Raw genomic sequence first — 13,517 nt, forward strand, 5'->3', positions numbered from 1 at the left:
TACATATATATGTAATATGCACATAAATATCCACATACAGTACTGTATAATAATATGTAATGACAATGAGTGCTACATACAATTAAGGACTTCTTCATATACTGGTCTTTGTTCCAGTTAGGCTATTATGGAACTGGTTACTGGGTGAAGCGTGTGGCCTAAAACACATTTAATTGAATATAAGCTATCAAATTTGTATTAATTGCTTGAAAATGAATATCCTTTCTTTATTTGAAACACAGGCCATTGTAAAATCACGCTGCATTTAAAATTATTCAATTATTTATAATGTACTTTGTTACTGATGGGCTACGTGTAACTAAGGTTATTATTCAATAATCGAAATAATGAGCATCGATTGTATTCTTTCAAGGGGTAATTCTCATTCTTTGTTTCACCTTTAAATGTATTCCTCTTGTAATCTTCAAGTAATCGTAATTTGCATCATGTTCGTTTAACAGCTCAATCAGAGCATAATATTAATAATAAGGAATACTTAAACCTCATTACAGTCTTGCATAATTTGCTATAATTTCAGTATAATTAACCTGAGAAGTCAGTTTGAGAATATTGGTGGGGTAACTTTCCATCCAGTGGTATTTCTTTTGTAAACTTAAACTGTTGCTATTAAGACGGAGAGCGGAGTAAAACAATAGCTGTTTGCGCTTTCATAATATAGGGGTTGCTCACCTCCCAGTCCAGCACTGATGCCTGCCATTGTGCTATCTTATCGATGTTCTCCAGCCTTCTTTTCCTCTCGTTGATCTGCTGAGTGACATTCCTCATGACGGCCAAGGCTGCAGCTACGTATCGGTAATCGCTGTGAGGTGAAAATACAGACGGCATCATACTTCAATGTTTATAAAGCTATTGATTTTATTGGGCTCAATAAAGCATACTCTCTCACCTTCTCCCACCCTAAGAGGGGCCATAATTCTTACAGAGGGACCAACCTTATCATTAACCAATGATATGTTTTGAATTGGTGAATGACAGAGGACAGGGCACTCTGTGGGCCAATCAGTTTACAACTGGAGCCAGTGTCCCCAAAGCCCCGCCTCAAGACACACCTCCAACCACTTATCCTAATCAGGATTATGGGGGGCCTGGAGTCTACCGCAGGCAGCACAGGGTACACAGCTGGGGTAAACCATGGAAGGGATGCTGGTGCATCACAGAGAACATAAATTTAGACACACAATCATGGACAATTTAGGCATAACAGAAGGAGGAAATCGGAATACCCAGAGGAAACCTGCATGATATGATAAGAACATTCAAACTCTTCACACATGCAGTACAAAGAGAAGGCTAGGGTCGAACCTCCAACCCTACAGATAAGAGCCAAGAGTGCCAGCCACCTGTAATTTCATATCATGGGGGAAAAAAATCAGCTTGCTTATCGAGTCAGAAGCACAAGCTAACAGTGAAGGTGGTCATTTGAATTGCTAAAGTTAGCAGTGAAATTCAAATGTGTGTGACTTTCAGAGTGCTGTTGACAGTTGCATCTTCAATCGCTGTTGCCAGATCTGCGCTCAAGGCAATCAAAACTGTATCTTTGAGACAAGGCAGCTTAAAGTAATGACTTTGCTAAAATATATTTGAAACATGAAAACTGGAGGACTGGAAACAAAAAAAAAAACTTGGATGTCTTGAGAAAATGGATACCACAGTGAGTTAAGGTAGCTAATTTGATGTGGAATGAAATATTTCTTTTTTCAGCCAGTGCGAAGATGCAATTTCCATGCTTTTCTGAGTGCAGTAAAAGAATTATTGTCAGCATAGTTGCTGTCTATTCCCTAAGCAAAAATGTTTCCTTCAAAGGAAGCGAAGGCAGCCCCCTTAATATGAACTGTGCTGCACACAATACACAGTACAGGCACTGCGGAAGAACCTGGGTGGTTGATAATGCTGCTGATGTTTTTTAAAGGTATTTTTACTCTGCAATTAACAGCCAATGTACTGGCATGCCTGGGCCAATTTACAGTTAATTATCCCAAAGTATTAGAAGCAGGGTGGCCATTCAGATCATAGCTTTACATCCCGAAAGCTGCAGGGTATGTCAGCAATTACATAAATGCACTTAATCTCAATAGTTCTGGTAAAATGTCCCACTCCATTAACAACTATATGTGTCTTTCATAAACAGTGATAATTAAGAACAACATTTCAAGGCTAAAATAAAGTCACAAAAAGGCACCTACAGTATAAAACAAGTAAAGCAGGTAAAAACTTTATAACTTATGATTCTGTAATCATTCGATGAAAATTATCGCACATAAGAGAGAACTTTAAATAAATCAAAATTTTTAATACAGTTTACATGTATTATGATAAATAATCATCAATAATCAATATCATTATGTTACGATAATAATAATTATGATTATTATAATTGTTATTAGCATTATTTAGAAGAAGAAGAAGTAGAAGGAATTTAATTACACGAATGGACGAACAGTGGCAGCTGGTCTGCACCAAGTACTAAGTACCTGAATAACATATTAAACATATTAAAATTAATTCTTACTGAATATTTGTTAAAGTAGTTTAAAAGTTAAACAAGGCAAAAATACAGCGCTTCAATCTCTAAAAAAAGGTCCTTGATGTTCAAATTACGTCTTTGACGTAAAATGTAATAGTTTGAGACACTGAAAGCACTCACACCAGTCAGATGAAGGCAGCAAGACGTAATTCAATGCATAATTCAAAGGGATTCTGAGAGGGATCTGAGTGAGACCATCCCCATGTGACCCCATGATAGACCGACGCAGTGCCAACTTTTAGGGCGTTTAAATATTAATGTTAAGGATATACAGAGATCATGGATCATCTCATGGCCTCCTGGAGGCTTTGTGGACTTATCAGTAGAAGCTTTTCGATGACAGCATTCATTGATGACAACAGAGACTCACATTTGCAGGTATGATTAGCTACTGGAGCACTGGCGATGGGACATACCTGTGATCCTGGGCAGTGTACTTCAGCAGCTCAGCCAGCTGCAGAGGGTACTTGCAGATCTTCTGTACGGGCGTCAGCAGGAAGCCGTCGATGGCGATGTCAATCATCTGCTGCAAGAGGCGACAGGCCTCAAAGAAGTGCTGGTAGCGTCCGTCTTTCATCAGCTTGGACAGTTCCATACAGGCGTCCAGGTGGTTGTTGCAGTACTCTGAGTATATCCAGAATCCGTCTTGCTGCACATCAAATGGAAAAAGGCGTTAAAGGGTAAAAAAGCCACAGCCTATTAAGAAACGATTCAAAAACAGCTTACAGGCCCATAAAACAACAAATTGAAATTCTAAGGAAAAGTGCGAGGGGGGCTTTGAACATGCTGTGGGGGGGGGGGGGGGGGGGTGAGGTCAGGTGACTGGTCACCTGTTTCTTGTCCTCAAGATCATATTCTGCATCCAGATAGCCATTTTGTTTGTTTGTTTGTTTTTTTTAATATCCCCTCGCTGAGTGGCGGCCTTTTGTTTATGTTCCGTCCCACTGCTTTTGATAAACCCCTCTGCACTCCACTCTCCAAAATAAGTTTCTATAATTCTATTTACCCTCCTGCCTGGAGCAAGTCTTACAGTGACCATCCTTTCATAAATCATGCCATATCCTATTGTCAACCTTACTGCACAAACTCGGCAAGTAGCGCAAATAGCAATTCATCTGAATTTAAGCGACTGTGAAAAATACACAGGCAGTGGACAAAGATTAGAAGCATTAACTAAATCGTTCGGCAAAGTGCTGATAAATCACAGCACGCTGGACGGCAAGCTGACAGAGGAACACGCAGCTTAGTCTGCTGATATTTGGCAGAAGTCAATATTCCTCAACATGTCACCAAATTACATTAGCTGGCTGCATAAATTGCTGCAAAAAGCTAAACTACAGGCAGAACCAGTAATGAAAATAAGTGGAATGATTGTGTCCTGCAGATAATAAATCCACATGGTGGCAACATGGCATTTTGCACTAAAAAAACAGTTGAGTACTTCTAAGTCTTCTAATAAGCACATTTCTTCATGCAAGTTAATGTTTTTGATGTTATTTTATGTCTACACACAGACATCACACATTAATACTCGCAACTCCATTGGGAGAAAATATCTCAAGATTCTAGAGATTCAAATAAACTTAACAAAACTAATAATGATGTACTATAATTCAATGTAATAGTCTGATTTAGACAATGGCTCTTTTCCTGGAATACTGCAGAAAGGAAAAGCTGTGCATTGCCAGCCATTTCTACGCATCTTGGAGGATTTTCTAAACCGTAATGGACAAAACTGCTCTTGGGTACTTGATACATCAGTGGCTTCTGAGTCCTCTATTATAGAAAAAATTATAACAAGCCTAAGGGCTGGTTCATGCTTCATGTAAAAGTGGGCTTGCAGCAGTGTGCTGAACCCCCGCAATCCTGATATATATTTTTTTAAATAATAATAATAATAATATAAAAATTACATTTAAAAATCAAAACTATAACACTGATGCAAAACCATACACAGATTTGCAGTGTTTCATTACAAATGAATTTTACTTTATTTGATTGTAAAGATGTATTTTATTTATTTGTTTGTAGCCATCTGTGACTCTTTATAATCCTGTAGTGAGGAATCATATAAATTCTGCTATTTCCAGACTTTCTCAGTCAACCCTTCTTCAAATCCACTGGCCCTTTTTGTTAATCTGATCACAGAGGGTAGAAAAGGTGTTTATATACAATCCTTGGCCCGATCTACTTTCTGACTTCTGGCTCACAATCACCGCACGTACTATGGTACTGATGCATCAGCGTACTGTATGAACCAGCCAACATATCATGTTCCCAGAAAGTGTGGGACAAATCATGTCAAACACAAGCTAGTCAGAGAAGTTTATACTGCTCTACACTTAATTTACTTTAGTTAAACTGATCCTTCAAATGCAATACAGACGCTCCTCTACTTACGAACTTTCAACGTACAAAATTTCAGACATACAAACGAAGAGGACTATAAGTCCAAACTGTGTTGATTGGGCTCCCGTTTCCTGTCCGCAACATAATTTTTTTTTCTGCGTGCCAATTACGCCTAGTACGACTCCTGGTGGCTACTCCCACGGTGCAGCAGCGTAGCGTGCGTACTCCCAGCATCCTAGTTCTTAGTTCTTGCATATACCCTTAAAATGAGGTTGATAAGAATATTTTGAGTTGCAAACGACCATTCGGAATATATTTCGTTTGTAAGTAAAGGATTATTTATAAGAGGTATATTTATAAGAGCTTATGTATGTTTATAAGATCTTATGTATGTTACTCCTAATTCTAAAGCATGAGAAGCTTTAAATACACACTCAGTGGTCACTTTAGTAGGTGCAACAAACTAGTACTGCATATGAGCCATTTATCTCCACTTTGAGAGTCGACAGCTTGAGCATTTGTAGACCCCTTTCTATTTTTGCACTTGTGTCCTTCCTCTTAGCTGTAAGGACCACTTTCTGCTGACCTCCCTCATTAACCAGGTGTATCTGGCCACAGAAAGGCCTTCGACTGCATGCTTTTTGTTCATCGCACCGTTCTCTACAGAATCTGAAAATCCAAAATGGCCGCTGGTTCTAGTTGCATGCACCAGTTCCAACACATAAACCATGTTCAAAGAAGCTTAGGCGAAACATACATCACGGCCTAGTCCAAGAGTAAAGGTGAGGATACAAGAGGCAACGTTTTGAGCAAAGCTGCCGGGCAATGTCACTGACCAATAGCACTTTCCCACTGATATTGCACAGCAAATTTCTATTTGAAAGATTGTAATCAGCAGTGGGCAACTTTTTGCAATCCTCCAGATCCAGATGAGTTGTCCTTTGTCTCACCTGGTTGGCAAATGCTGAACAATTTACCACATAAAAGTTACATTTCATACTAATAAATACTTGTTGAAGAGGTTAGCATAAAACAGAATAGCTGAAGTCTTGACACATTCAAAACTGATGGGGTTTCTCAATAACTAGCTGGCCGTCAGTCTGTTATATGTTGCCAAGAGCTATGCTACCCCACAGCATAAGTAAGTGTATTTGTGCATTATGAAAGCAGAGCACATTTTGCTGCTGGCCAGAACGTGGAGTACTTACATGTTCTAGAAAGCATGGCCCAATTTCACTGAGATGAGGCTCCTCCGTGTTGTACTGCTTCTCGAGGTCCCGGACGAAGCCCATCTGGAATCTGTAGATGTCTTCTATGTTTCCAAATATGACTTTTACCTGGTCTTCATTGAACATATCTCTCCTCTTTTTACATTGTCTCAAATAACCCTAAAACGAGGGAAATTGAGTTAGGAAAAAAAATGCATTTTTTGGCATGTTTTCCTGAAACTTCATTAAGAATCTCCCAAAGGTAAGTTTTTAAAATATACTTAGTTTCCTTTTTGCCTTTATTTGTTACACACTGTTACCTCACACCTCCAAGGTTGGGGGGGAGGGGGGGTACAGTCTGACCTCTGTGTGGAATTTGCATGTTCTACAGTATCTGACTTGTGCCCAATCCTTTCCATGATAAACGGTTGAACGATTAATGACCTATGAAATTATTACCATGTTTCTTAACTGAAATACCTGTATTTATGTTGTGTCATCTTGGTTTTGGAAGTGACCTTCATTTATGGATATGAAAAAAATATTCCATCCAGCTTATCCGGTACAGGACAAAAGTTATATAATAAGAACTGTTTCATTTAAAACTGCACAGTCCACCTCAATATTTCAACTGGTAAGAATTTATAAAGTCACAGGTCTCCTCTACGTAGATACATTTGTAATGACAAGACTTAAAACATCCATCCATCCAGAAACAATCTATTTGATTTTTATATAAAAGAACAATAGATAATGACTAAAAGCATTTTTGACATGGTTGTAAATAACGAATAATGTCCTGTGAGCTATGTCAATCACACCACCACATTAACAGTCTATGAGTAACTAAACAAAAGGATGGTTTAAACAGTATATTTATCCGATAAGAAATAGTGTGTCTTAGCGTGTTTGTGTGCATTTCCTAATGGAACAGAAATTCCCCTGGAACTCAGAGCCTGACCTTGACGTCTGGCCTGCCGTTTTAACAAACCCATCAAAGCGTCATCTCAGGTCAACGCAAAGGCCTGCCTTCTCTGATGTAGCACACTCACGCTGGCTCGCTATATGCGTAGGAGCTTACATTTCAACGATCTCGGATGCTGTCACAAAGGTTTTATTGGAATAAATGACTAATACAAGGTTTGTAAGATTCGGTTACAGTTTATAAGATTAGGTGTGATGTCAGACATCTTCTTTGACTGTAAACAACCGATTTATTTTTGTAGAATAAATATCCATCACCGCCGGACTGATCTGTCACTACAGAGAGAGATATATCACTGCAGCCAAAAGCCGAATGTCGAGTAGGAGGGGCAATGTTGAGTAGGAGGAGCAATGTGAAATGGGAGGGGCAATGTCGAGTAGGAGGGGAAATGTGGGAGGGGTTTATAACTGTTATCATCTAATACCATCCATCCATTTTCCAAACCGCTTATCCTACTGGGTTGCGGGGGATCCGGAGCCTATCCCGGAAGCAATGTGCACGAGGCAGGGAACAACCCAGGATGGGGGGCCAGCCCATCGCAGGGCACACTCACACACCATCCACTCACACATGCACAACTACAGGCAATTTAGCAACTCCAATTAGCCTCAGCATGTCTTTGGACTGTGGGGGGAAACCGGAGAACCCGGAGGAAACCCCACGACGACATGGGGAGAACATGCAAACTCCACACACATGTGACCCAGGCGGAGACTCGAACCTGGGTCCCAGAGGTGTGAGGCAACAGTGCTAACCACTGCAGCACCATGCCGCCCCCTCATCTAATACCCTAACCTTATAAACCATTATAAACCCCTCCTACCCAACAATGCTCCTCCTACTTGACACTTGGCTCCTGGCTGTAGTGATATATGCTTGACCACAGAGGTCAAGTCAAAGTGACAGTTTACATGAACCAATGAAGACAAATACATGATGCCAAGTGTTAGTGAAGGAAAAGTCAGCTTTGCTATTCATAAACCAAAAGACTGTACATTTTTAAAGGGATTAAGTACACTGACATCAACCCAAGTGTAACACAGCGAGGGAGTTTTTATTTTAGTTGTTCTCATGGTATTGTATGTTAACGAACAAGGAGAACTCATTAGTTTATGGTATTGTGAAAGTGCAGTAACAAAAACATGAAAATGTGAAAATAACAAAATGTACCAAAGGCTGGGTTAAAATAGATCAAATAATCAGTTTTTTACTTATTTATTTTTATTATGTAGTTAAGAAATACCTATCAGTCAGTTTTGTCATATGCTAATTATTCCTGTTTCAGTGGTAAACAGGAACAAAGACCTGCAGAGGAGTAATTTCCATCTTACAAAATTGTCAGCAATGTCCTCATACGTTTCATATTCTCAGCAGCCACTGAGAAAAGCCCAGGTTGAAGGGAGGCTTTCTGTGGATGATTTATTCTCCAGCTGATCTACGGGATGTGCCTGTTACGCTTCATCAACGCTTCGCAAGTCAAAGTAAAACACAGCACGGGAATATGATCCTGCGACGCCAATCAGGCTACCGGAGGTGTTCCAGTTAGGGCTGATTCTTCAGCCGCTGCTTGCTGATGAATTTTCAGTCATATTAAACACGATCCTGTGGGTCGCTTGGGTGTAAAATGAAAGCCCCCCACATCTGGAGCTCTGAGCAGGACAGAAGCAATTTCAGGTGACACTGCAGCACCATTTGTCTTCTTCTTCTTTTATGAGGAATCTCCAACTAGAAGGTCTCACCCAATTATTTTCCACCAGACAGGCCAATGTCAGATAGGCCAATGTCGGCTGACAACTGAACAGAGGACCCAGATCTCCCCACAGATCAGAGCTTGATATTCTGGCCCTGCTAGATGCCGCTGACCTTACAGAGTTTGACAGCCTTGAAATATAACACTTTCCCTGGTTTAGTCAACAAAAAAACAAATTCCTTTCACTGTCGGTGTGAAGACCATGGATTAGGTGGTGGCAGTTTCAATGTGACAGGTAATAAATACAAATGGACTCAGGAATACCGGTTTGCGAGCTACCAGTATATCCAGTATGAGAGGTATCAGCTACCGAATATACAAATAAGGGTAAGTTATATAGCACAAACGCTTGGAATTAAAGTTAGCTTCAGAAAAACAGTTGCATCCATCTTCTATATTAGTTCTCCAGCATTGGGTCACAGTGCATGCCTCAGGAGGCTAAGGCTCTGTGCCTGTGATTGGAAGGTTACTGGTTTGAGCCTGGCCTCAGCATGTCTGAGTCTTGAATAAGGACCTTAACCCCCCCGACCCCCCCTTAAGCTCCTGGGTGCTGCTATGGGTGGCTGTCCCTTGTGGCGACATAGTTCTCACCTACTGAAAGCAAGTTGGGGGAGGTGTAAAGAGAATTTTCCCATGTGAATCAATAAAACTATCTATCTATCTATCTATTTATCTATCTATCTATCTATCTATCTATCTATCTATCTATCTATCTATCTATCTATTATTATTACTATTATTGTTATTGTTATTAGCCTGGAGCCCAAGGCACAGTTTAACCTTAATTTCAGATAAGTGACAGGCACAAACCATGATTATGGACAATGCTGCTCTCTTAAAGATTCTCTGACATCAGTATCCAAGGTAAAGAACTGCATATTCCTATATAAACCCTCATTTAGAATGATTAAATAATAACTATTATTCTTCATTTAATAGACAAACTTTTATTATTATTATTATTATTATTATTATTATTAATAATAATAATAATAAAAATTACTTATTGCAAGATTGCAAATAGCTATATTTAAAAATATATACATATATTAATGTAAGACTGTTACAGCTCAAAATAATGGCTTATCACATCAACTCCTCCGGAACTGAAGTGCGAAGAGGAAAACACAGGCTGTAACGATGGCAAGCTCATCACCCTTAATAATGTAGATTTTTCTGTGTTTCTTTTCCTTAGGAGCGCGGCAGCATCTTTCAGGGAATATTCTAGTATATACCTGAGCCTGTGAAAGGACAGGCTGCATGCTTATGTAAATTTCAGACTCAGGTGAGATGCTATCAGGGCACAAAGTAAAGGTTTTCTTCTCTCGCAGCTGGCAGTGCGGTTAAACATGAAGCAGCAGCATATTAAAAATAACTGAAAGCAAAATATAACATAATCCCAGATGACCGAGGCAATTAGGTGGCAGCGACGACATCAACAATCAGCTAGGAGCACAGAGATTACCCACCTTACCTGCCACAATTAGCATCTCAAATATCTGCAGGAACAGTCCCTTCTGCTAACAATGATCCTCTTTGAATATTCATATTAACTTGATCATTGTATAATCACAAACAATTGCAAAAATTATAGCAAATCTGATCATTTTACCCTGGAATATCTCCTTGGTGCTGCAAATCTATTCAACGTTGAGTAAAAAAAAATGGCTCTTGAAATACCCCAAGAACATCTGCTTTAAAACAGCCACCATTAGTCACGCGTCCTTCCTGCCGTATCGCCTCGGCTGCTATGAAAAGGCAGCAGTCACAGCAGAAAACACATTTCTGTGATATTTCCTTTTCAGAAGCAGCACTGCCTAATGACTCACTGCAGATGACAGTGTGGAAACTGCACCCTCAGAAAAGACCATTCTGTGTTTACTGTACTCTATATAAAACAAATATGAGGAGTGGAAAACAGGTATTACATGGAAACCATGTAAAAAAGAACTCTGGGCTTGCTAAAATTGTCTTATGCGGGGGCAATAAAATTTGTGCTGATCGCACCAAACTTGCTAGCATATGGTGGGTGGATATATTCAGATAAAAATTCAAGAAAAGTAGGGAAAACTCTTATATACTTCCTTTTTACAGTTATGTCCTCAAGAAACTTTTTCCTTGCAATGTCTTACGGAAGATTTTGCTGTGGTTCTGCCTTTTAATTGCACACACACACACACACACACACACACACACACACACACACACACACACACACACACACACACGCTGATGTAGGGTATACCCATCCTTATGGGGCCCGCTCATTCACTTCTATGGGAAAAATGCTAACACTAATTATGACAATCTTAACCCCCACCCTGCCCTGAAAACCCCCAAAAAACTGTTTTGTTTCACTGTTTGTTTCACTGTTTTGCACAATATGTTTGTCAGCATTTTACATACTTTCCTTCTGTATGCACAAAAATTGCCTCCTGTGATCAATAAACTTTTCTTTTCTCATCTCATTCCTTTTGGCCCTTTCACAAGCTTTTGCTTCATCTCTGGCATGTCGTAAGATCTGCAGACTGGCAATGAGCACAGGGCTCGAACATCACATGCAGATGTACATGTGAAAGGGATGTGAGCCAGACCTTGATTCGGCTCATCATCAAGGCTGCTCCAGTATGTGCGAAAACATCTCTGTGCAGACAACTGAAGGCCTGTCACATTCTGACAGGCCAGTTGTCATATCCTTCCACTGAGTTTTGTCATTATCAGTTATTTTTAATATAAATGTGGACCACTCCCAGCCCATTTACAAAACCAAGCTTCTCAGCTGAAAGGATGAATTTGCTTCTTTTCACAAGCGTAACTAGTACCCAGCTATTGAAGGTTCCAATAGCTAGATACATTGCATCTCATACTGGATGGATCCAGCTGATTCTGATTAAACATTCAAAGCACCCTCAGAGTGCCGACAAACAAGAGCGATAAAATTGTATGAAATGAGGCAAGGTGGACGATAAATAAACTCACCTCACAGATGTCCTTAAGGTGCTTTATATAGTGTCTTTCTGTGCTCATTATTTCGTTGATGACGTTCGCCCTCATCTGGTCGCGGTTTTGAAGTGGCCGCCCCAAACACAAGCAGTCGCTGCTCGGGTCCAGATGGCCATTCTGTACCTCGCTGGTGCCCTCTGCTGGCTCCACGCCACCGTCGTCCTGGTTCACCCATAGCTGGCGACATCAAGAGGCACACGCACAAGGTAGTCATAAAGACACACAAGGCTGCTGTCAACACCTCTGCTTGACTCCGCCGTGAAACAACGTAAGTCGTACATAATTATTATCACAGCCAATGTCAGACCTTAAATGCAAGTATAAGCTTATATGAGAGTACGGACGATATAAAAATAAACCCCAGCTTGTAAGAGGCATTTAAATAAAAAATATATAGACAGCATGCTTGCCGTATATGCCTCATAAAAAATTTAAGATGTTATAGGATAACAAATCCCTGCCAGGGTTTGCTGTTTGCCAGGGTTTTGCGGCCAGGATTTTTTATTCTATTTTAAAAATTTTTTTGTGATACAGATTAGCATGCATTATTCTGTATTTATATGTTTGTTTTTTTGTTTTTTTATATTTTGTGTTTGTGAACACAATAGTCATACCGAGAAGAATTGGGAAACTGACCAGGGGTGAATTTCTCGAAGCCTCCTTGACGCTACGTCGTTTGTCGGTTCTTTCGTTTAACATACAGTAGAACTTACGAAGGTTTCGAGAAACCGGGCCCTGATTGGTGCGAAGCATGCCTTTGCACAAAATACATATTTTTTGGTATAAAATCTTTATAGGAAAAAAATAACAAATATTATCTTAATATGGCACAGATACATTTTCAAATTTTAATAAAGTTCGGAAAAGTGTGATACTTCGCCAAAGATTAAACAAAACCATTCACTGACTACAAACAAAATATAGCAAATAACACTGACATTGACACTGATGTAATGTGAAAATCAAAACCCATAGATAAAAATAATCATATTGACAAGAACCAAAGGAATATTTACAAATTCTACAATAAATCTAGTTTTCCTCTAAAGTTTTAAGAATGTAGGTGAAGCCCTGACAGACAGAATGGACTTCATCACTGCTTGACAGATGACAACAGATTGAAACATTACAGCTGCAGAAACACAAAGGGAATCTAGAATTAGAAATGCTGCCTTATGCTGCTTTACTGCTCTTAACTGAGAATATCACACAGTCAGGTGTTACTCCTTAGACAACTCGGAAAAACTAAAGTTACCTCCGCATCAAAAAATAACAACTGTCCTAGTATTCGCACTGATAAATAAATTCTCTTCCTTATAAGTGTGAACCTACATATATTTGCTAAGATACGGTCATATCAAGTCAGAAGGCAGTCGTTTTCAAATATCTAGAAAATCATAAAAAACAACCGGTTACTTAGAAGATTATTTCTTCTGAGTAAATTCTTGATCAAAGAATATAAAACAGAGCTTTGTGGAATAAAAAAATAATCATTTTAAAGACAACCCCTTTAAATCACAGGGCTAAAAAGATTTTCCCCCGAAAAAAGCTGTATGTGAAAAAGCAACAATTTGTAATATGTAACAATTTCACAACTAGATTTGCAACTTACCGAAGGAGGACGTTACTCTCCAGTATTTATCATATAAGAGCAATATCAAAAATAACCATATGTTA

The 13,517-nt window shown here is 39.4% G+C and overlaps 1 protein-coding gene across 11 annotated transcripts in view; it reads right to left on the reverse strand.

Moving 5' to 3' along the window:
• LOC125750030 (rho guanine nucleotide exchange factor 9) overlaps positions 1–13,517 on the reverse strand; it is a 74,129-nt gene that overhangs the window by 13,782 nt on the left and 46,830 nt on the right. For all 11 annotated transcript variants that reach the window (XM_049027265.1, XM_049027267.1, XM_049027262.1 and 8 more), the window contains 4 exons: positions 11,817–12,017; positions 6,103–6,282; positions 2,962–3,194; positions 691–820 (listed from right to left, as the gene is read on the reverse strand). In XM_049027265.1, the coding sequence (XP_048883222.1) occupies positions 691–820; positions 2,962–3,194; positions 6,103–6,282; positions 11,817–12,017 (744 nt within the window). The remainder of the gene's footprint in view (positions 1–690; positions 821–2,961; positions 3,195–6,102; positions 6,283–11,816; positions 12,018–13,517) is intronic.

The sequence above is a fragment of the Brienomyrus brachyistius genome, chromosome 10 (assembly GCF_023856365.1).
Source record: "Brienomyrus brachyistius isolate T26 chromosome 10, BBRACH_0.4, whole genome shotgun sequence".
NCBI classification, from domain to species: domain Eukaryota; kingdom Metazoa; phylum Chordata; class Actinopteri; order Osteoglossiformes; family Mormyridae; genus Brienomyrus; species Brienomyrus brachyistius.